A 24870-nucleotide genomic window follows, 5' to 3' on the forward strand; every position below is an offset into this window, starting at 1 on the left:
GTAAACAATGAGGTGGCCAAGTTTTCAGATGATACAAAATTACTCAAGATATTTAAGTCCAAAGATGACTGCGAAGAATTTCAGATCTCACTAAACTGGGTGACTGGGCAACAGAAGAACGGCATACTGCATCAGACCAAAGGTCCATCTAGTATGTGTGCCCTGGAGGGAATGAACAGAACAGGTCATCGTCAAATGATCCACTCCATGTCGCCCATTCCTAGCTTCTGGCAAACAAGCTAGGGACACCATCCCTGCCCATCCTGGCTAACAGCCATTGATGGACCTGTCCCCCATGAATTTATCTAGTTCTTTTTTGACCCCTGCTATAGTCTTGGCCTGCACAACATCCTCTGGCAAGGAGTGCCACAGGTTGACTGTTGTATGAAAAAATACTTCCTTTTGTTTCATAGAATTATAGAATATCATGATTGGAAGGGACCTCAGGAGGTCATCTAGTTCAACCCCCTGCTCAAAGCAGGACCAGTCCCCAACTAAATCATCCCAGACAGGGCTTTGTCAAGCCTGACCTTGAAAATCTCTAAGGAAGGAGATTCCACCACCTCCCTAGGTAACCCATTGCTGTGCTTCACCACCCTCCTAGTGAAAAAGTTTTTCCTAATATCCAGCCTAGACCTCCCCCACTGCAACTTGAGACCATTATTCCTTATTCTGTCATCTGGTACCACTGAAAACAGTCTAGATCCAGCTTCTTAGGAACCCCCTTTCATGTAGTTGAAAGCAGCTATCAAATCCCCCCTCATTCTTCTCTTCTGCAGACTAAATAATCCCAATTCCCTCAGCCTCTCCTCATAAATCATGTGCTTCAGCCCCCTAATCATTTTTGTTGCCCTCCGCTGGATGTTTTCCAATTTTTCCACATCCTTCTTGTAGTTTGGGGTACAAAACTGGACACAGTACTCCAGATGAGGCCTCACCAATGTCGAATAGAGGGGAATGATCATGTCTCTCGATCTGTTGGCAATGCTCCTACTTATACAGCCCAAAATGCCATGAGCCTTCTTGGCAACAAGGGCACACTGTTGACTCATATCCAGCTTCTCGTCCACTGTAACCCCTAGGTCCTTTTCTGCAGAACTTTTGCTTAGCCAGTCGGTCCCCAGCCTGCGCATGGGATTCTTCTGTCCTAAGTGCAGGACTCTGCACTTGTCCTTGTTGAACCTCATCAGATTTCTTTTGGCCCAATCCTCTAATTTGTCTAGGTTCCTCCGTATCCTATCTCTACCCTCCAGCATATCTACTACTCCTCCCAGTTTAGTGTCATCTGCAAGCTTGCTGAGGATGCAATCTATCCCATCGTCCAGATCATTAATAAAGATGTTGAACAAAACTGGCCCCAGAACCGACCCTTGGGGCACTCCGCTTGATACTGGCTGCTAACTAGACATGGAGCCATTGATCACTACCTGTTGAGCCCAACAATCTAGCCAGCTTTCTAGCCACCTTATTGTCCATTCATCCAGCCCATACTTTTTTAACTTGCTGGCAAGAATACTGTAGGAGACCGTATCAAAAGCTTTGCTAAAGTCAAGGAATAGCACGTTCACTGCTTTCTCCTCATCCACAGAGCCAGTTATCTCATCAAAGAGGCAATTAGGTTAGTCAGGCATGACTTGCCCTTGGTGAATCCATGCTGACTGTTCCTGATCACTTTCCTCTCCTCTAAGTGCTTCAAAACTGATTCCTAAGAACAAAAAATGGCCATACTGGGTGAGAGCAAAGGTCTATCCAGCCCAGTATCCTGTCTACCTACAGTGGCCAATGCCAGGTGCCCTAGAGGGAATGAACCTAACAGGTAATGATCAAGTGATCTCTCTCCTGCCATCCATCTCCACCCTCTGACAAACAGAGGCTGGGGATACCATTCCTTACCCATCCTGGCTAATAGCCATTAATGGACTTAACCTCCATGAATTTATATAGTTCTCTTTTAAACCCTCTTATAGTCCTAGCCATCTCAACCTCCTCAGGCAAGGAGTTCCACAGGTTGACTGTGCGCTGTGTGAAGAAGAACTTCCTTTTATTTGTTTTAAACCTGCTGCCCATTAATTTTATTTGGTGGCCCCTAGTTCTTATATTATGCGAACAAGTAAATTACTTTTTCTTATTCATTTTCTCCACACCACTCATGATTTTATATACCTCTATCATATCTCCCCTTAGTCTCCTCTTTTCCAAGCTGAAAAGTCCTAGTCTCTTTAATCTCTCCTCATATGGACCCGTTCCAAACCCCTAATCCTTTTAGTTGCCCTTCTCTGAACCTTTTCTAACGCTAGTATATCTTTTTTGAGATGAGGAGACCACATCTGTAAGCAGTATTCAAGATGTGGGCGTACCATGGATTTATATAAGGGCAATAAGATATTTTCCGTCTTATTCTCTATCCCTTTTTTTAATGATTCCTAACATCCTGTTCACTTTTTTGACTGCCGCTGCACACTGCATGGACGTCTTCAGAGAACTATCCACGATGACTCCAAGATCTTTCCTGATTGATTTAGCAAAATTAGCTCCCATCATATTGTATGTATAGTTGGGGTTATTTTTTCCAATGTGCATTACTTTACATTTATCCACATTAAATTTCATTTGCCATTTTGTTGCCTAATCACTTAGTTTTGTGAGATCTTTTTGAAGTTCTTCACAGTCTGCTTTGGTCTTAACTATCTTGAGAAGTTTAGTATTGTCTGCAAACTTTGCCACCTCAATGTTTACCCCTTTCTCCAGATCATTTATGAATAGGTTGAATAGGATTGGTCCTAGGACTGACCCTTGGGGAACACCACTAGTTACCCCTCTCCATTCTGAAAATTTACCATTTATTCCTGCCCTTTGTTCCCTGTCTTTTAACCAGTTCTCAGTCCATGAAAGGGTCTTCCCTCTTATCCCATGACAACTTAATTTACGTAAGAGCCTTTGGTGAGAGACCTTGTCAAAGGCTTTCTGGAAATCTAAGTACACTATGTCCACTGGATCCCTCTTGTCCACATGTTTGTTGACCCCTTCAAAGAACTCTAATGGATTACAGAGTGGTAGCTGTGTTAGTCTGTATCAGCAAAAAAAAAACCATGAGTGCTTGTGGCACCTTAGAGACTAACAAATTTATTTGGGCATAAGCTTTCGTAGCCCACGAAAGCTTATGCCCAAATAAATTTGTTAATCTCTAAGGTGCCACAAGTACTCCTCTAATAGATTAATAAGACATGATCTCCCTTTACAGAAACCATGTTGACTTTTGACCAACAATTTATGTTCTGCTATGTGTCTGACAGTTTTATTCTTTACTATTGTTTCAACTAATTCGCCCAGTACTGACGTTAGACTTATCGGTCTGTAATTGCTGGGATCACCTCTTGAGCCCTTTTTAAATATTGGCATTACATTAGCTATCTTCCAGTCATTGGGTACAGAAGTTGATTTAAAGGACGGGTTACAAATCACAGTTAATAGTTCTGCAATTTCACATTTGAGTTCTTTCAGAACTCTTGGGTGAATGCCATCTGGCCCCGGTGAGTTGTTACTGTTAAGTTTATCAATTAATTCCAAAACTTCCTCTAATTACACTTGAATCTGTGACAAATCCTCCGATTTGTCAGATTCCTTGAGGACCTGCTCCATGATTTGTTTGTTTTAAACCTGCTTCCTATTGAAAAAATGGCAGATGCAATGCAATGTTGATAAATGCAAAATAATGTACATTGAAAAACATCATCCCAACTACACACCTCTACCCCAATATAATGTGGTCCTCGGGAGCCAAAAAATCTTACCGCATTATATTAAACTTGCTTTGGCCTCCAGCATTTCCGTTATTAGTAGTCAGTTCCCGCCCCCTGACTGACCCCTCAGAACCTCTGACCCATCCAACCCCGCCCCCCGCTCCCTGTCCCCTGACTGCCTCGACCCCTATCCACACCCCCGACCCCTGACAGGCCCCCCGGGACTCCCAAGCCCTATCCAACGCCCCCGTTCCCCGTCCCCTGACCGCTCCACCCCCAGAACCTCTGAACCATCCAACCCACCCTGCTCCCTGTCCCCTGACCGCCCCCCAAGACCCTCGGCCCCTTATCCAACCCCTCGGCCCCAGGCTGGCACCCTTAACGCCGCTCAGAGCAGCATGTCGGAGCCTGATGCGCTGATCCACCAGAGTGCGTAGCCCCGCCCCCCAGTGCACTGCTTTACCGCGTTATATGCAAATTCCCGTTATATCGGGGTAGAGGTGTACATACAAAATGATGAAGTCTAAATTAGCTGCTACTACTCAAGAATAGAGATCTTGGAGGCATTATGGAAAACATCCACTCGATGTGCAGCAGCATTAAAAAAAAAGCTAACAATGTTAGGAACGATTAGGTGCCGCGCCGCAGCAGGTAACTCGGGGGGGGGGCGGGGGGGGCGCAGGGGAACGAGTCCCCGCCCCAGCTCACCTCCGCCACCCTTGGCCTGAGCGGGAAGCCGCAGCCTGCTTCTCAGCCCTCCCCGGCTTCCCGCCGAAGAGCTGATTCGCGGGAAGCTGGTGGGGGGGCGGGGGGGGGCGCGGAGAAGCAGAGCGGGGCAGTGGGTTCAGGGGAGGAGGCGGAGCGGAGGTGAGCTGGGGCCGGGCATGGGGTGGGGAGCTGCCGGTGGGTGCTCCAGCCCCGGAGCACCCAGGGAGTCGGCGCCTAAGGCACCACTTTTGATGTGATCAGTGGGGGAGCGGCTGCTCCCCCTGCTCTCCCCCAGCTACACTCCCCTGCCCCTAGGAGCCAGAGGGACCTGCCGGATGCTTCCGGGGAGCTGCCCCAGGTAAGCACTGCCGGGACTCCCCACCTCGCCCCCCGGCAGGTGCCTCTGGCTCTTAGGGGTGGGGTGGGCACCCACTACGGTGGCCAACGAGACCCTCCTGCCCGGTTCTGGGGGCAGTCAGGGGACAGGGAGATGGGTGGATGGGGCAGGGGTCCTGGGTGGGAGGGCGTCAAGGAACACGGGGGGGTTGGATGGAGCAGGAGTCCCGGGGGGCGGGGGTGGGCAACGACGCCCTCGTGGGGTGAGGAGGGAACCCGTTGTTAAGATTTTGGCAGCTCATCACTGATCTGCACTCACTACACCACTGGGAGGGCTTGCAAGAACTCTGGAGGGCAGGATTAGATTTCAAAAAGATCTTGATCAAGTGAGGAATTGGTCTGAAATCTACAAGATGAAATTCTGTGAGAATAAGTGCAAAGTGCGACATTTAGAAAGCAAAACTCAAATGCACAACCACAAAATGGGGAATAACTGGCCAGGTGGTTGCATTGCGGGCAAGGGTCTGGGGTGCTAGTGGGTCACTGATGGAATGTGAGTGATGCAACTGTGAAAAAGGCTCATATTGTTAGGGGTGTATTAACAGGAGTGGGGTACCTGAGACACGGGAGGGAACTGTCCCGCTCTGCTCCGCACTGGTGAGCCCTCAGCTGGGGAAGTGCGTCCAGTTCTGGGCACTGCACTTTCAGAAAGAGGACAAGTTGGAGCATGCCCATAGGACTACAGCTCCCAGCATGCCCTGGGAAGGGCAGGCTGCGCCATAGGACTACAGCTCCCGGCGTGCCCCGGGCCCGGCAGGCTGGCCCCTCGCGTGCCGTTGGTCCGGACAGGCCGGAGGGCGCGGAGCCGGCTTGGGGCCCGATGGAGGCGGCTCTGCCGCTGCGCCCGGTCTATGTCTGTAGCCCAGAGTACCTGGCGCTGTGCGACTCGCTCTGCAAAGTGCCTAAACGGGTGGGTGAGCGGGGGGCCCTGTGGGGGGCGGGGTGGGGAGCTGGGGGCAGGATAGGACGCTGCGGAGTGGGGAGCTGGGGGGGGCAGAGTAGGGTACTGTGGAGTGCGGGGTGGGGTGCTGGGGGGGTGGGGATGTTGGGGGGCAGGATAGGGTACTGCGGGGTGGGGAGGTGTGGGGAGGTTGCGGGGCAGGGTAGGGCGTTGTGGAGTGCAGGGTGGGGAGTTGGGGGGCAGGATAGGGCACTGTGGGATGGGGAGCTTGGGGGGGCCTGTTGTGGGCAGGGTGGGATGGTGCAGGGTGGGGAGCTGTGATGGGCTCGGTGGGAAGCGTGGGGGGTGGGGTGGGGAGTTTGGGGGGGTCCTGTGTGGGGTGGGGTTTCTGGGTGGAGGTGGCAGAGGGTGGTGGATCCTGGGGAGCAGGTTGTGACTTTCCCATCCTACCTGAGAAGGGTCTGGTGTAATCCAGTGGTCTGGGAGCAGCAGCAGGGCGGGTATAAAAGCGGTGTGAAGCACACCCCCTGCCAGTGAGAACATCTGTGTTATAATTGGTATTTGTACATCTGGAGGCCTTTCCGGAGATCAGGGCCCCGTCGTGCTCAGCCCCGCACAGACACATAGCAAGCGATGCTCCCTGCTCCAGAGCTTCAGCTGGCTGAGGGGAAAAGGGGAGCTGCCAAGAGGAAGAGATTTATGTGACAAAATAGCGACATGGGAGCTAATGTACCCCAGAAAGCTTTGTAAGGACCTTTAAAACCTGTCTGAAGGAGAAATAGGGAGCAGGGAACCTTGTTTAGGAAAACGGGGCATAAATCTGTTTTGCTTTGATAACATTTATGTTAAAATCTACTCCTCTTCCCTGTGCTTAACTCCAGAGGGGGGATCTCAGCAGACCTGGCAGTCTCTAGACAAGCTGCTGTTGGGAATGCTCGACCCGGCTGCAACAGATCCCAGACTGAGACAGACCTGGATAAAATCCTTATACCAAACTCTGCACCCCCATGTATTCTGCAAATGCCACGTTCTTCAGAAGAACTATTTCAGATGTAAAAAGAAAAGGAGCACTTGTGGCACCTTAGAGACTAACAAATGTATTTGGGCATAAGCTTTCGTGGCCTAAAACCCTGATGAAGTGGGTTTTAGCCCACAAAAGCTTATACCCAAATACATTTGTTAGTCTCTAAGGTGCCACAAGTACTCCTTGTTCTTTTTGCTGATACAGACTAACATGGCTACCATTCTGAAACCTATTTCAGGTGTGAATAGGAGTAAGAAGATGTTCAAGCCTTATATCTGTATTGCTGCTTAGGTTTCCCCAAGGCTGCCTATAACCATAGTTTTCAAGCACTAAACCCATCCAAGTCACACTGGGAAGGAAATCCATATAAGGGTGGGGGAAAAGAAATATTGAGTGATTCCTTTTAATTAAAAAAAAAAGGAAAAGGAAAACAAAGAAAAAGCTGTTTGAAGCTGCTCAGAGTTCAGGAGTGGTTGATATAGTCCCTGGGAGATGGATCAGTGGGCAGAGTCCAAGTGAGATGGTCAAAGATGCATGATAAATTCAGTATATCACATGGATGTCACCTGTGTGGTATATATAGGCCCTTTGGGTTTGTTTTTTATTTTATTTTTAATTTCTTGGGATTTTCATTTTTATTAATTTAAAAAAAAAAAAAAAAACCCTGGAGAAAATAGGTAAAAACTGAAATCAAAGGGCAGAGTTGGGGTAGGGGGAAGCCGAGTCTCACCATGTGGCAGTAGCCTTCCACTCCTTGCAGTGATCCAGCCCTTTCAGCTTCCAGGACCTAGCTCCCTGCCCTTCTCATTCTACCACTGTGTGGAGGAAGCAGATGGGGCCATGGGGAAGGGCTGAGTTCTGAAGGGGAGCAGAAGGCTGCATCCCTGACTACTGGCCCCTGGTGTACAGAGCCTCTCCTAACCTGGCTTTCCCTTCCACACAGCCACATCTGGTTTCCCTGCGAAAAATTCCTCGGTCCTGAAAAAGCCAAAATTTGGATGAAAATCAGTAAAACATGAATATATATATTTTTTTGAAAACCCAGGAATTTTGTGGGGAAATTGGTAAGGCCCTTCATTATTAGTCTTTTGGTACATATCAGCACCGTTTCAGTTTAGGATCTCTGACATATCTGCTGTATGTTTGTGTGGGGGTTAGGTTGCAAGCTGTTGGGTTCGGGACATTCTTCTGCATATGGCACAGGCCTATTTGGTAACCCATGCATAACTTGGTAACCTGTGCTCTTATGTTTCTATTCTGTAGGCCAGTATGGTGCATTCTTTGATTAAAGCATATTCCTTACTTGACCACATGAGGTAAGTCACATCATCTATTTCCTGAAGACTGTATGCTAATTGCCTGATCCTGTAGGTCAGAGGTGGGCAAACTATGGCCTGCCTGGCCCCTGAGCTCCCGGCCGGGGAGGCTAGCCCCCGGCCCCTCCCCTGCTGTTCCCGCTCTGCCGCAGCCACAGCGCACTGTGCCACCAGCGCACTGGCCTGCCGCTCCTGCCGGGCAGTGCGACGGCGTAGCTGGCTCCGGTATGGTAAGGGAGCGGGGGGTCTCGGGGGGCAGTCAGGGGACAGGGGGCGGTTGGATGGGGTGGAGGTTCTGGGCCGGGGGGGCAGTCAGGGGATGAGGAACAGGGGGAGTTGGATAGGGGGTGGAGTCCCGGGGGGGGGTTGGGGCGGGGGTGTGGATAGGGGTCATGGGAGTCAGGGGACAGAGGGCGGGGGTTGGATGCGGAGGGGGGAGGTTGGGTGGGGTCCTGGGGGGTGGTTAGGGGCGGCGGGGTCCTGTGAGGGGGCTGTCAGGGGTCAAGGAGCAGGGGGGTTGGATTGGTCGGGGGTTCTGAGGGGGGCGGGAAGTGGGAGGGGGTGGATAGGGGGCAGGGGCCTTGCTGTTTGGGGAGGCACAACCTTCCCTACCCGGCCCTCCATACAGTATCACAACCCCGATGTGGCCCTCAGGCCAAAAAGTTTGCCCACCCCTGCTGTAGGTGCTGAGTATCATCAGCTCTCCAGGAACTCAGTGCCATGCAGCACAGTGCAGGATTGGGCCCTGCATTCTGTGTGTTCATAAAACCCATACACTTAGTTCTTGTGTTGTTGATTTGTAAGCAGAATTTGCTTGTTCTGCTAAATGGACAGTGTTACAGTAGTTCTAACAGATGCGATTTATCATCAGACCTCAGAATCTGATAAGAAAAGTCTTCCAGATACTAAGTATCTAGTGCTTTTTTTTTTTTTTTAAATGTGCCATGCCATCTTCAACTTCTATTAATGAGTGACAGTGACCAAGCACTGATTAGCTTTCCTGCTGCTAGTAGAGCCTGATGGGCAGCTGGGAAACCAGCATAGACCATGTCAGTTTCTCATTGCTGCTTGAGAACAGACTAGCCAAGTCTTAGAGCTATTCGTGGGGTACAAAGGACTCAGACAGAGGTTTGGAGTACGGTATTGAAGAGCCCTTCCCTCAGGAGGGTGGTGGGAATTGGGTAGGGAGGAAGAGAGGTCAACACTTCTCTTCCAGCGCTTAAGGGAGCTGGTGTGTGTGTTCAAACATACTGGACGCCTGTTTGCCTGCTACAGATGATAGAACCTCTGAGCAGTGTCCAGTAATAGCATCTTAAAGGAATCCCAGCTTTTCTTTGAATGCTTGTTCATGTTGATTCCATTCTAGGTGTGCGCATGCCCACGTGCACGATCGTTGGAGATTTTTGCCTTAGCGGTATCCGTAGGGTTGGCAGTGGTGCCCCATTGAGTGCCGTGCTCATGCGCTGGTATATCAGATGCCGCCGACCCTACGCCCTCTCAGTTCCTTCTTACCACCCGTGGTGGTTAGTCGGAGTGCCTTTCTTTGCATTGCAAGGGCTAGTGGTTTTCGTCTTACTGACTTCTAGCCTTAGGGCCTTGTAAATAGTTAGTTTATAGTAGTTAATGCTAAGTGTAGTTAATAGTTAGCAGTTAGAGTCCCAGTTGGGACTTTGCCCCAGGTGAGGGATTCCCGGGTCTCCAGGGTTTAAGCCCTGCATGTACTGCAACAGGCCTGTGCTGCCTCAAGTGCCTGGGGGAATCAGATGTTAGAGATAAGTGCTGAATTTGTTAAAACTTTCAGCCCCGCATGCAGAAGGAGTGGGATATTCATTTACAGGCTCTCCTCATGGAATTTGCCCTTCGTCCAGCTTCTGTGCCATCCCACCAGGACTTGCTGAGGGCCTCGGTGTGCTCCCAGCACTGGGCTCCATCCAGCACCATTCCCTGTCACCGGTGCCCAAAAAGAAGGCTAGGAAGCATGGCTCCCTGACATCAGGCAAGAACGGACATGAGCCATTGGGCAAGGGACCCACTTCGAGCCATGCAGCCACTCTGGAGCCCCACACTTGTGCCTCCCCGGTCGGGGCCCTTAGCCCCTTGAAAGATCCACCACTGACTCCCGGGAGCGGCATGGGACCGAAACCCCCGGATGGCACCAACGCTTTCACAAGCTTCCCTGGGGCCAAGAGAGCAAAGGCCTCTGCCTGTGCCGCTGATGCACCATGTGCCTCAGAAACTAGTAAAGGCTCCCCTCGGGGGCAAGCCAGCTGCTAAGACCCCTTGGGGCGGTAGAGTGCCACCGATCCCCCGAGATGAAGCGGCACTCTCCACCTCTGTGCCGCAGGTCACTGGAATGGCAGCCCAGACCCTCTGGGACTTGCCCTAAGTCACCAGCACTGTGGTCGCGGTTCCCAGCATGGATCGCCTAGAGGAAGGTGCTGGTCTCCGTATGACCGGCACTGTTTGCCCTCCCACCAGTTGTTCTCTCAGCGAAGATTCCGGCTGCCTGCCTCATGGGAGTGTTCCCCGTCGTGTTTCTGGTCCCCCCGGCACCGGTCCCCTTGATACCGGCACCAATCCCCTTGCTCCAGGCACCAGTCTCCGACGGCGACAGTCAGCAAACAAACTCAAGCATTGATAGCCCCACCGTGGTCACCGGAAGGGGATTCCTCTGGCATGGAAGCTCAGTTCAGCCCCTTGCCTAGATGGCACTGGGGCAGTGGCCTTATTGGAGCACATGGGGCATGCCGGTTATGGCGATGTCCCCTTCGCACCGCTCATGGGCCGCCGCCTTGGGGCAACAGCTGGCAGCACCAATGGCACCAGGCTTGGTGCACGAGGCATGGCTCAGAGGTTGAGGCAGAGGAAACTTTTAGTTTCAGCCACCGTTGCCCTTCCTCCTCCTCCTGCTCACCTGTGCAGCCCGGCCCAGCAAAACACCCTAGGGGCCAGAAGCACTCATTTTCAGGGTGCAGTCAAGAGCAACGCACCAGTCACCTCCCAGGATTCATTCTGCTCTTTCCGTTTGGCCTGGTCCCGAGTCACCTCAGACCGTTGGGTGCTGGAGATAGAGTCTTAAAGTTACACCCTGTGTTTTTTGGCCACTCCTTCCTTCCAGTCCCCTTCCTTCCCATCCCTCTTCAGGGACCCTTCACATGAGCAACTCCTCGTTCAAGATGGGCGGTGGAGGAGGTCCCTCAGGACATGACAGGGAAGGATTCCACTCCCGTTATTTCCTAATCCCGAAAGCAAAAGGGGGCCTCAGGCCCATTTTGGACCTGTGATGCCTCAGCAATTCTCTCAAGAAGTTGAAGTTTAACATGGTCTCCCTGGCCTCCATCATCCCATCCCTGGATCCAGAAGACTGGTACGTTGCCCTTGGCTTGAAGGATGCATATTTCCATATTCCAAGGTCACAGATGTTTCCTCCATTTCATAGTGGGGGAATGCCATTTCCAGTTTCTTGCTCCTCCTCTCTCTTCCACCTCCATCCAAAGACCACCACCACCAAGCGACTGAAATGCTGATCAAAGGGGAGAGCCTGGCTGAAGGGCAACGAGCCAGCCTGTGGTGAGAAGCATCTTAGTGTGTAAGGGCACTGAAAGTGTTAAGATCAGCTTAGAATGCGTTTTGCTTTTATTTCATTTGACCAAATCTGACTTGTTGTGCCTTGACTTATAATCACTTAAAATATATATATATATATATATATATATATATAAAATCACTATCTTTTGTAGTTAATAAATGTGTTTGTTTATTCTACCTGAAGCAGTGCGTTTGGTTTGAAGCTTGTCAGAGACTCCCCTTGGGATAACAAGCCTGGTATATATACATTTCTTTGTTAAATTGACGAACTCATATAAGCTTGCAGCGTCCAGCGGGCATAACTGGACACTGCAAGACGGAGGTTCCTAGGGTTGTGTCTGGGACTGGAGATATTGGCTAGTGTCATTCGGTTGCACAATCCAAGTAGTGGCTGGCCAAAAGTGCTCACTCACATGCTGGGAGCAGCTTACATGCCAGAGGCTGTGCGTGAACAACTCGGGAGTGCGGGTTCTCACAGCAGAGCAGGGTAAGGCTGGCTCCCAGGGTCAAGGATTGCAGTGATCTAGCAGATCACTGGTCCAGATAACACCAGGGGAATGTCACAGCATGTCCCTGTCATTGATCAGGGTTCACCTGGCCACTATTTCGGTGTTCCACACTCTGTTCCAAGGCAGGTCGGTCTTCACTCACAACATGACAGCCTGGTTCTTGAAAGGTCTGTGGTATCTTTACCCTCACGTCTGGAACCCTGTCCCTCCCTGGGATTTGAATCTCATGCTTTCGAGGCTCATGAGGCCTCCCTTCGAACCTCTGGCTTCTTGCTGTTTTCTGTGTCTCTCCTGGAAGATTGTGTTCCTGGTTTAGCTGCAGAGTGTCTGAGATCAGGGCACTTATGTCAGAACAACCTGACACAGTGTTCTACAAAGATAAGGTCCAGTTGCAGCCCCACCCAGTGTTCCTGCCCAAGGTAGTTTCCTAGTTTCATACCGGCCAGGACATTTTCTTACTGGTCTTCTTTCTGAAGCCCCATAAATCTGAAGAGCCGTGCAGGTTACACACCCTCGATGTCCAGAGGGTGCTGGCCTTGTATCTTGACAGGATACGGCCGTTCCAGGACATGGCTGTTCATTGCGGCGGCAGACAGGATGAAAGGTTGCCCAGTGTCTGCTCAAAGGATTTCGTCCTGGGTTACAGCCTGCGTCCAATACTGCTATGAGCTGGCGAGTGTGCCTCCACCGGCGATAATCAAAGCGCACTCGACTAGAGTGTAAATGTCATCAGCAGCCTTCTCAGCTTAGGTGCTGATCCCAATAGGTCTGTAGAGCGGCTACCTGGTCATCTGTCCATACATTTATGTGCCATTATGCGCTGACCTACCAGGCCTGGAATGATGCTGGCTTTAGCAGGGCAGTGCTGCATGCTGCAAGACCGTGAACTCCAAGCCCACCTCCATTGGCACTGCTGTGAGTTACCTAGGATGGCATAGACATGAGCAAGCACATGAAGAAGAAAAAATGGTTATCTACCTTTTGTAACTTGTTCTTCTAGATGTTGCTCATGTCCATTCCATTACCCACCCTCCTGGCCATCTGTTGGAGTTGCTGGCAAGAAAGAATCGAGAGGGCGTAGGGTCGGCGGCACCTGATATACCGACGCATGATCGCGGCACTTAAGGGTGTGCCACTGCCGGCTCTACGGATACGGGTAAGGCAAAAATCTCCAGCCACGCATGTGAGCGCACGCACATCTAGAGTGGAATGGACGTGAGCAACACATCTTGAAGGACAACCGTTACAAAAGGTAGGTAACCGTTTTTTCCTCTAGCCTGATGGGGTGGTGCCTGGAAATTCCCCTGTGGAAGCTTTGGGGCAGAAAAGGTGGTGGTGGCCAGTGTCACGGTTCCAGGGCTCGCTGCACATTTGGCCCTTCTCTAGTCACATAGGTGATATGCCCTGTGTCTTTAGCTATCTCTGGGTGGAATCCCATGATTCTCCCACTCTCAGGCTACAATGCCCTGTGTATCAACTGTGATTGCTTCACAGATCCAACGAGGTTTGGCTACTTGTGGGTCTTCTCGTTGGCAGCTTTGACCCATGGTGAATACAATGACACACAGCAGTGTTCTTAGAACAAAGTAGTGTTTAATCTCAACAGTAGGAACAAAGCATAACCAACACAGGCACTGGCTTCCAACTGTCCCCGGGGGTGCTCCACCCCCGGCCCTGCCCCCACTCCGCCCCTGCCCCACCTCTTCCAGCCCAATTCCAGCCCCGCCCCTGCTCCTCCCCCTCCCTCCCAGTGCCTTCTGCAGGCTGCAAAACAGCTGATCGTGGAAGGCGCTGAGAGAGACGGGAGGAGTTGATTGGCTGGGCCACCGGCAGGCAGGAGTAGGGGGGAGGGTGGGGAGTTTGGCTGCTGGTGGGTGCTAAGCACTCACTAATTTTTTTTCTGTGGGCGCTCCAGAGTCGGCGCCTATGATAACCAGAGAAAGGGTTTTTAACACTGTAAAAAGTCTACGGTCACACATATCCCTCTTGCTATAGATGTAGGTACTGGTAGGCCTTGCTTATCCCGGACACCCCCATCTCTGGGCACAGGGGTTCAACCTACTCCTCTGCCTCGTTCTCTCCTGTTCTTTAAGGACTGTTCTTTGTTCCAGTTTTTCCTACTTGGATCCCCTTCCGGTAGTTTCCAGATTATTGAAGTCTGTCTGGTGTCAGAGGTCACACTTCAACGTGATTGACACCTGCATTGTCCTTTCTGATGCTGTTATCCCCTTTTCTTGCTATGTGCAAGCAACCCCCACTTGAATGAATCCCTTGTTATCCTATAGCAAACAACATAATAATAGATCGAACTGGTGGGCATATGATATTCATAAAATATTACAGGTGCTCCCTGGTCTTTCAGACCTGATTTATGTTCTCTAAGACAAGGGGCCAATTCATCATTAAAAACAGGAGACCAGTTGGGGAGACTGGAAGCAGGAGGGACTTTGCTTCCTCCAGGGGCGCTGACCAAACACAGAGACTCACAATGGGGCGGAGGGTGAGATCAGACTGAGGGGGATGCATTCAGGAGTTTGCTGTTTTCCATTGATCTGTAACTCTTGTGTTTTGTAGCAGTAAAGTATGTGTGTGGTAACACATTCATTTGCTAAGCCTGGGTGTCCTTGTTTTACTGTGTTGTTGCCCCTGAAGGGGTTAACTCGAAAGCAGAGTTCCCATAGCCAGGTGGACTCCGTGGAATTTGTCTAAACAACTAGGGATTCAGGAAGGCTATGAAACTGGTTCTGGAGTCTGGGGGGCCAGACTGCAGGGTCCTACTGCCCAAGATGGGTGTTTCTGCTCTGGGGTGTGCGCCTGAAAGTCACAGAGCTCGGATCAGCGACCAGTCACTCTCCAGACCCAGGGGCTTAGCAGCATGTGGCATCCAGAGATTGGATTCCTTCATAACGGATTGGTGTCCGTTCAGAGAGTGGGACTAGACCTAGTTGTGACACACAGGTGTTATCATGGGTGGTGAGTATCATGGGAAGGGGGAGGCTGTGCCTCCCCAAACAGCCTAGCATGGCTCTGCCCCCAGGCCAGGCCCCAGTCTTGCACTTCCCAGCACTCTGCCCTGGCTGGCTGGGGCTGGCTGGCCTGCCTCCCGCAGGGACTCAGGGTGGCTGGTGCTGGGGCCGTGCTGCCTGGGGCACCGGGACTGCGGGTGGCTGTAGCTGTGCCACCTGGTGCTCTGGGGCTGGGGGCGCTGCGGCTGGGCCACCTGGTGCACCGGGGCTGGGGCCGGGGGCCACGGTCGGGGTGGTCTGGGGTCCTGCGGGGGAAGGGGGAAAGAGGGGAGCGGGAGAGGGATCACAAGGGGAGGGGCCGGGCCTTTGGCACAAGAGGAGGGGCCAGGGGCTAGCTTCCCCAACGGCCAGGTCACTGGCCACCCGTGGGTGTTACCTATCTATGTGTGTGTGACCAAAATGTTTGGATCTGTAGCCAGTCAGCCAAACTCAGAGCAGCATTAAATAAAAGTGAAAATAGAAATGGAATCCAAACAAGGGCAAAAGATTAATTGCAAAGTAATCTGCAGCCAGTGCCTGCAAGTGCTCCACATCAAAGGCAACCGTGTTAACATTGCCTCACACCCATTAAAATCAGTGGCCCAGCTCGGAGCAGGAGGCTTTTTTCAGTCAGAATGGCAACCTTTTCTGGGTGCTTTGTGTCCTGTTTATCTTAAAAGCATAAGTTGATTCGAGATCCCTAATCTGAGGATCTCCCAGTCAAGTAGTTCCCGCTACACCTTGTGAATCTGCATTACTGCTCTTGTTCCATCTGTCTTGCTAGGATAGTCAAGCCCAAAGTGGCTTCCATGGAGGAGATGGCAAGCTTTCACACTGATGCCTATCTGCAGCACCTCCAGAAGGTTAGTGAGGAGGGGGATGATGACCACCCGGAATCCGTGGAGTATGGACTGGGTAAGGAGCCTTTTTAAGCAAAGATGAATGAAAGATGGTTGTGTTCGTTTTGAGCTTGAAGTCCTGAGCGTTTTCCAGTAGGAGCCGTCAAAGGTTTTCTCCTTTTCAGCTTTCTAAACAAAGTCCGTTTCTGCTCTGATAAGTGACTATAAAAATGGGCTGCTCTTACTGCACAGATCTTCTCCCTGTGTTAATTGGCAGAACTACTAGCTTTCCCAGTGCAAACCTTTTTTAAAAATTGCTCCTTTTAACCTAGAAGAGGCAGCACAGCTCTGTGAAAGGGAACTAGATTCTAGTCTGGCTCATGCATCATTAACATAATGCTAATTGAGTTTCAGTTCGAGAATCTGTATTACTGGGGCTGGTGTGACAAGGAATGAATCCAGCATCTCTCTTAGATCGCTGGGTGAGTTGGCAGGCTGGCAGCTAGACACAAAACAATGGTTTACTTGGAAACGAAGTGCATTTGATCAGGTATGTCTACACAGCCTGAGGCAGCAAGCCTCCCAACCTTGGTCAACAGACTTCGGTTGGTGGATGGGGCTTGTACTAGCGCTCTAAATACAGTTATGTAAACACTGCTTTGAAGTTGCAAACTGGGCTCTGAAGCCTAGGGAGGGGGGTGTCTATATAGCTATTTTTAGAGCTCTAGTGAGTCCTGTCAAGATGGGCTGGGAGGCATGCTGCTGCAGACTTTGTAGAAGTACCCCCTGAGATGATAAAGATGGAGCTCCAAGAGACATTTTGACAAGGCCACTTTCAGGGTAGAACTGTACTTCAGTGGCCATGGCTGAACAAGGAGTGACTTAAACCTTGTCTAGATTGCACATAGGTCCAGATTCTAGCCATTGGTATAACTCCATCCATACACCTCTAGTGTGGATGTGCAAAGCTGATATTTGAACTGCTGGAGCTTATGGGTTTCTGGGGGGGGCAGGAAGGGGGTATTACACAGTGACCATCATGCAGAACTTGCTGTGTTCCTTGGATCTGAGGCTTCACTTTCAGTTTCAAAGGAGCAGAGGGCGCCAGAGAGTGGTCCATGATATAACCTGTTACAGTGTTTCTTAAGAGGTCTGGAAGCCAGGCTTCCTGAACCAGTGATGCAAAGGGGGCGGGTGTGGGGGTGGTGTCTTCCTCCTCCTCAGTGGAGCATTAACTTGAAAACCTAATGATGGATACTTAATTGCCAATGCCATTAACCTCTTCTCTGCTGTTCAGCATGATTCTTGGGTATTGGATTCTCCACTGGACGTTTTGACGTGTGCTGATGTTCCAGGCGTTTGAAAAGCCATTTGATAGGAAGTAGCCACCGAAACCCATGCGCCTTGCAGCAGCAGAAAAGGCAGATGTCCAACAAGCTGGGACTGGCTTTGGTTTTAGCTCCAGCACATGCAAGCAGGAATCACAGGAATAGCAGGAGCTCAGTGGGCTCCAATCACGTACAGTAGCATTGTGCTCTATAGTGGATTTCTACTGCTCACTTGCCTGCCATGGCACTTGCAGCTACTCCTTGAAGTCAGCACTCTGAAGGGCTTTAGCATTTCCAGCTGCACAGTGGGAGGTGAAGTTTGTCATCTTTGTGTGAGACAGCGGGAGACACTACCTCCTTCCTGATGTTACACTGAGCCCGACTACAGAGTCCCGAGTTCTGCACAAAACACTCAAGGCTCTTCCAAGACGACAGGTTTAATTCTAGAAACTGGTCCTGGAATTTTGTGCTGCTCTGAGGTCTGTCTACAGTGCATCAGAAGTGTGACTGCAGCACATCGTTGAAATAGCTTTGATCTAGCTAGCGCCAGTAACAGGAGCAGTGAAGCCAGGGCAGCATGTGTGGTAGTACAGGCTGTAGAAGCCCTCTTGAGTGACTAACCTGTGCTGCTGCAGCTCACTGCTATTGTTTGAGCTAGCAAGGGCAAAGCTAGCATAACGTGCTGCAGCCATACCTCTGATTGCAGTGAAGCCACACCTTGAGATTTTGGATATGCCTGGAAAGGTCTTCAATGCATGGGATGGTGCTGAAGGTGAGAGAGTGGGTTATGTTCTAGGTCCACACCCGCTGAGTTCCCATGTTAGTGTTCAAGTGTAGAAGGGCTCTGCTTCTGGAGACTAAGGATGTTCTGTGTGGTTGTTGGGCAGGTAGAGGGGTTACAGGTACTCCATGTGAAAGAGGGGAATAGAGCAAAGCCAACCCAGTGTATCTGGTAACTGAACCAGTGTTTGTGTGCAAATGGGGCTAACTGGCCTAGCTCTTGCTTGGCACTGAGCCAGGAGGGGTCCATACAACCTCTGAGTATTCTTGGTCTGAGAAAGCCATTTGGCTTTTAATACTTTTTTCTGTGGGGCATGGCCCAAAGAAACCCATCTTGGAAAGCCAGAGGGTGGCATCTTCCACATAGACCATGCTCAAAGAAGGTCAGTCCCCTTGCCAGCAGCCTCGCTTTGGCTCCCTACAGTGGCCAAAATGGAAAGCCAGAACTGTGAATAAAGTGAAATGCAGTTCCCTGGTGTACTTCCACCAGGAATGCAGTGATGTTCCCACTGGAGTCTTCTGTCCTGAGCGACGCTCTCTGGTTCTTGCCCCTAGGTTATGACTGTCCAACCACTGAAGGTATCTTTGACTATGCAGCAGCTGTAGGAGGGGCCAGCATCACAGCAGCCCAGTGTCTGATGGACGGCAAGTGCAAGGTAGCGATTAACTGGCCTGGAGGGTGGCATCATGCAAAGAAGTAAGAAAACAACCTGTTACCGTGTGCTTTCCAACCTGGTATCTGAATTGAGCCTGATCGCTCCTAGCTTTCCACACAAACCATCAGGACGAGGACAAACAATAGCATCCAAAGAGATCAATACAAATGAATCGGGAGTTTTTGGGGGGCGGGGAAGAGGATGGGTGGGTTGAAAGACAAGAGGCAGCTGGGGAAGAAGTGTTGTATAGTGCAGAGGACTGGGAGCCAGGAGTCCTGCATCTAAGTCCTGGTTCTACCATGGGCTTGGTTGTGCAATGTAGACCAATCCCTTAACTTCTCTGTGCCTCGGTGTCTCAGGTTCTGATAGTACCTCATGTACTTCATTGGGGTGTTGCGAGGCTTAATGCTAGTAAAGTAGCACACTGCTGAGATAGAAATGCACACTGCTGGTGTGTTGCCAGGCACTGAAGAGAATGGAAACCTGAAGTATTTGAGAAGAGGTGAGGTGAAATAGAATTGGCTCTTCATATTCCTTCCTATGCTTTGAAAGTATCTGTTAGATCTGTATTGTAATAGCTGTATTGTAATAGCTGAGTTAGGGCTGTACAGTACTGTCAATAACAGTATTTCAGAGCAGCAAGAGAGGAGATGGGCACTTTGCCCCTAAGTTGCTCTCATTCCCAGGAGTTCACAGGACTAAAAATAACGAGGAGTCCTTGTGGCACCTTAGAGACTAACAAATTTATTTGGGCATAAGCTTTCGTGGCCTGGAACCCACGCTGTGGCCTGCACCCTTATTGCTCTCTGAGTTTCAGGGGAAAGTAGTACTTTATCTTCTGAAGCACAAGGACTGTGTTTAATAGCATGTGCAGGTGAGGAAGTGACCCCTCTTTCTAATAAAATCATAAGATTTTTCATACCAGACTGAACCAACAGCCTGTCAGTTTTGGTATACTGCCTGTGATAATAATCTATAGCTGATGCATTGGGGAAAAAAATCCTCAGGAAGTACCTCATCAATTGTGGAATGCTATATTTAGGGGCAGGGCAAGATTCCTTCCTGACGTTTGCGGCTCAGTGTTTTCCTTGAAGAATGAGATTTGGTCCCTCTATTCTATGTATGTCTACCAGATGGAATCATTCATAAAGTTCTCTCATCCCCTTGAAATCCAGCTGCAGCTTTTGCTTCCTGCAGCAGTGCATTTCCTGAGCTGACCAGGAGCTCTGGGAAGAAGTGAGGTCAATGTGCACGCTTTGGGGACCCATCTAAAAATACTGGTAGTTTAAAGTGAACCCGCAGGTCAGCATTAGAACTGTCCAAATCTGGATTTGGATTTTGTTTCCATTGAGTGAGCGTAGTTCAGATTAGTCAAGCAGAACAATCTTATTCTGCTCAGGATGAATGGCGTTTTAGCTTCTTGTGCTGTTCTGTTTTGACTACACTGCCTGGGTTCTGCCTCGTTAGTGATGCCTGGAACTAAGAAACAATCTCAACAGCTTTGCCTCCGATGTGCTGAGCCATTCATGCTGTTTTGGGAACAAATGTTGCATGCTAAAAGGTGCACATTTCACTTACTGATTTTAAAATGTCCTTTCCAGCTTTAGCCAAGGTACCACTAGAGAGAGCTCTAGGTTAAGTCAGAGGGTTTTCCTAACCCTTCAGTGGATTCCCCCCACTTCTGCCAGTATGTGGAATCTGTTAGTTGTGTATTGTGTCTCCATTTCCATTATAAATGTCTGTTCTCAGCAGTTAATAGCTCAGCCATAATGTCTGGCACTAGCCAGAATGTAGTATACTTTGAACAGAACAGTAAGTAGTTGGGATTTTGAAATCAGTCTCCAAATGTCTCACTGAAAATGTCTTAGGAAGTTCTAGTGCGCACTTAAGGCTCACAGGACAGCTGCATTGACAATGATGTAATGATGTCTTTTAGCGTTAGCGTTAGCCTTGCTCAGAGAAAAGCCTTCATTCCAGTAAGCTGGGAAGGGCCCTTGGGAAGCCTCCGTCAGTCACTGATCTGTGAAACAATGCATCCCGAGGTGTGTCCAATAAAGCTGAAGAAAAATCACCTGTGATAGGTGTAGCAGACACCCCCATTGCACCTGTCAATAGTCTGTGTATTCAAATTTCCAAATGAGGAATTTCCCGGATGGCCCTGTCACTCCTGCCCACAACATGCATTTTAAAAACTGGCCTAACTGTGTGTTCTTTGTGATCAGTTTCAGAGGCACCTAAAGTTCCTGTTGATCTGCAGAACCATTAGGGGGGTCTGCTAAACACAGACAAAATCTCTTCCTGTTGCTCTGCTGTCAAGTGAACTGCCTCAGCAATAACATCCCCTCCTCTTCCCCTCGCCCCCCACCCCCAACCTGGACACACTCAGCATCTGCTGTTAGCAGTTCCATTCTTGGCCCTCTGTTTCCATAGGCTCGTTGGTAGAGCTTTGTAAAAAAATCTTCACTGATATATAATCATCCCCTTCCAATGAGATTTGTACAGTAGGGCTTTTTGTTGGTGGCTCTGTTCCGTTCTAAACTTCCAAGTGTAGGTTTCATAGTTGATCCTGGATTGACTGGTACCCCAACAGACAATAATTAATGGAGAAAATGCTGGATTTAATGAGGACTATTGCACAGTTAAAGGCCCTGCTGAAATGTCAGCACAGATTAACTCCCTTAACAATTGGTTTTGTGGCTTTTTACCATATTTGTGTATTTATATACTGGGATTGTTTCCAAACTCCTCAGGGCACTAGCCCCACTGTGCTTTAATTTCTTACTCATGCGTATTGTGCCCTGAGGCCTTCCTTTGCCTCTCATTGTGTCTAAGTGCCAAAACGAAGATGTTAGCTTGAGTTCTCAAGCATTTAATAATTCCCTCCCACTCACACAGCTTGCGCTGCACCCCTACTTGGTTCTAAACTTGGGAGAGCCCCTGACAGAACTTTCTAGGCAAGAGTGCCTATGGTTTGGGCCAAGTTTTCATGATTGCAGATGCTATTCCTGGAGAAATTCTGTGCCAAAAAATTTAAAAATTCTGCGCACAATATTTTAAAAATCTGCAAAATTTTGCATATTTTATTTGTGAAAATAATACAATATAATCACACCAGTTTCAAGTATTTTAATAAATTATTTAAAAATACCTGTCAGCAACTATGTCTGTAACAATACAGACAACAAAAAAGATTCAGGAAATGTTTTTTGACAAATAGATTCCTTACTAGGCATATTAATACAGAACTCTGAGTAATAAGTACAGAACCGTATTTCCCACACCCCTCAGAAGCAGTGCAGAGGCTTAGGTAGTCAGGGGTAATGGAGGAGCTGAGGGACAGGGAAATAATTTTTGGGTAGGAGCCTGGCTGTGAACTTGGAGGGTTGTTGGGTATGGGTGGGAGAAGTAAGGAACAGGCTTCTTTTTGGGTGGGGAGGGATTGTCAGGGAGCCTCCACCATGCAGACCCTGTCTGACCCCTAGCCTTTCTCATTCAGTCAGGCACATCTGTCCCTGCACCCCCACTCATCCTCCCGCTTCCCCCATGTGTCCCTATACCCCCTCCCCCATGTGTCCTTGCATCCCCACTCAGCCACCCCCACCCTTCCATGTGGCCATGCACCCCTCCCCCAATCTCCGTGTGTCCCTGCACCCACTTCCATTGAGTCCCTGCCCCAGTCTGTCCCTTTCTGAACCCCGGTCTGTGACACCCCCCAACCAGCATCCCCGTTTGCCCCATATCACGTGCCTCCTGAGCTGGCCACACAGACAGGTTGCTGTGAGGAAGGCAGCATCCTTCTCTTACCTATCTGCATCCTCTGTCCTGGTGCCACAGTAGCCTCTGCTGGGCGAAAGGAGTAACTGCAGCACCTTTCCAGCAGAATGTATTTTCTTTGGGGAAAAAAACAAAAATTCTGTGGGGCACATGAATTCTGCGCATGCTCAGTAGTCCAGAATTCCCCCAGGAGTAATATGCAACTAATATACCACATTTTCTGCAGATGTGATTGTGCACACAAAAGGCCAGTTAGGAGTGCAGTTGTGGGAACCAGTTTAGGTATGAAGTTATGACAATTTGGCCCCTTATGTCTTTGCCACTCTGAAGAGGGTTACTGATCTTTTTGTGGTCTCCATTTTATATGGATTACTGAAGTTAACGGGGCACCTCTGCAATCCTTAATTTTCAGCACCAGGCATTTCTTTTCCTTTCAAATCCCTCTAGTGTTCTCCCAAGCAGCAACATGCAGTAGTTTTCTGGGTACACAGGGAACCATTTTTCATTATGTACTTTCTTCAGTAAGTGCATGTAAGCATTTGAACCAAACTCATTGGTCCTGTAGGTGTTAAAGTGACATCGGTCTGAAAATCTCATTGGCCTTGAAAATGTTGTATCTGCTTGGGACAGATGTGGGGGTGCGCCTTAATAATTATTGATTCTGGACCTGGTTGAGCAGCAGAGAAGGAGACCCTTTCCAACAGTCACCTAACAGCTTACACTTGGACATCTGTTAGGAGACAATGTCAGAGCAAGCAGTTTAATAACTCCCACCTGCTCTTGTAGCCAGCGTGCAAAAAACAGCTTGAATAGGGCGTGGAGAGAGGGAACCATACTGAGTCCCACAGACACACTAGAGGATCTGGGCTTTGTAAGGGCTTGTCTTCATGAGGAAGTTATTCTGGAAGAAGGTAAGGTGTGAATTTAAACTCCTTTGGCTATTCTGGAATAACTTTCTTTGCGAACACCCTTATTCCAGAGTCAGGGTAAAGGAAGGAGTGAGAACAGAATAAGGACAAGACTTCAAAAAAGGAGACTTAGACTCAGAATGGATAGGTAGGGTCCTGTGGGAAATAAAACTAAAGGGGAAAAGGAGTCCAGGAGAGCTGGCAGTTTCTCAAGGAGACAGTAGTAAAAGCTCAACTGCAAACTATCCCAGTGTGAAGGAAAGATAGGAAAAATTGTAAGAGGCCAATAGGGTCCCACCAGGAGCTCTTTAATGAAGTGAAAAACAAAAAGGAATTTTACAAAAAGTAGAAATATGGACAAATTGCTAAGGAGGAGTACAGACAAGATCAGAAAGGCTAAGGCACAAAATGAGTTACACCTAGCAAGGGACATAAAAGGCAATAAGAAGAGGTTCTTTAAATACATTAGAAGCAAGAGAAAGACAAAGGAAAGTTTAGATTTTCTACTTAGTGGAGAAGGAGAGATAATAACTTATGCTATCACAAAGACTGAGGTGTTTAATGCCTATTCTGCTTCAGTCTTCACTAACATGGTTAATGGTGACCAGTTACTCAACACAGTTAATATCAACAGCAAGGGGGAAGGAACACAAGCCAAAATAGGGAAAGAACAGGTTAAAGACTATTTAGATAAATTAGATGTATTTAAGTCAGTAGAGCTTGATGAAATTCATCACAGGGTACTTCAGGATCTAGCTGAAGCAATCTTGGAACCATTCGCAATTATACTGGGAGGGGCAAACATAGTACCTATCTTTAAAAAGACTGGTCGGTTGAATGCTGATACTTGGAAAGATACTGGAACAAATTATTAATCAATTTTTAAGCACCTAGAGGGTATTAGGCTTATAAGTAAGAATACGATTTGGTCACAGAGGTCATGGATTACGTGACTTTAACAGACCTTCGTGACTACTTTGGCTTCAGCCCCTCCGTGCCCATACTCTCATTTTGTCCTTTTTTGACATAACTATTCCATGAATTTTGCTTAATTGTACCTTGACAAAATTGTATACGTAGTTGCAAGGAATAGCCAGCATGTCAACCCATCATGTTGTCAAGAACAAATCATGCTAAACCAACCTAATTTCTTTCTTTCTTTGACAGGATTACTGGCATAATGAATGTGGGGGAACCCAGTAGATGTGATATATCTTCACTTTAGTAAAGCTTTGATAGTCTCACATAAGTCTCATAAGCAAACTAGTAAAATGTGGTCAAGATGAAATTACTATCAGTTGGGTACACAGCTAGTTGAAAGAGTGTACTCAGATAGTTATCAATGGTTCATTGTCAGACTGGGAGGGGGGTATCTAGTATCGTCCCACAAGGGTCTGA

The 24870-nt window shown here is 49.1% G+C and overlaps 1 protein-coding gene across 8 annotated transcripts in view; it reads left to right on the forward strand.

Annotated features, from left to right (window-relative positions):
• Positions 1-5526: 5526 nt before the first annotated feature.
• HDAC8 (histone deacetylase 8) overlaps positions 5527-24870 on the forward strand; it is a 119517-nt gene continuing 100173 nt past the window's right edge. For 2 of the 8 annotated variants that reach the window (XM_037908454.2, XM_037908458.2), the window contains exons 1-4: positions 5583-5754; positions 8033-8085; positions 15972-16102; positions 18690-18831. In XM_037908454.2, the coding sequence (XP_037764382.1) occupies positions 5665-5754; positions 8033-8085; positions 15972-16102; positions 18690-18831 (416 nt within the window). In that variant the 5' untranslated portion in view covers positions 5583-5664. Of the gene's footprint in view, positions 5755-8032; positions 8086-13676; positions 13731-15971; positions 16103-18689; positions 18832-24870 lie in introns of all 8 variants that reach the window. The other 6 variants (XM_043522102.1, XM_043522104.1, XM_043522103.1 and 3 more) reach the window with 6 other exon arrangements.

The sequence above is a fragment of the Chelonia mydas genome, chromosome 9 (genome assembly GCF_015237465.2).
Source record: "Chelonia mydas isolate rCheMyd1 chromosome 9, rCheMyd1.pri.v2, whole genome shotgun sequence".
Lineage (NCBI taxonomy): Eukaryota > Metazoa > Chordata > Testudines > Cheloniidae > Chelonia > Chelonia mydas.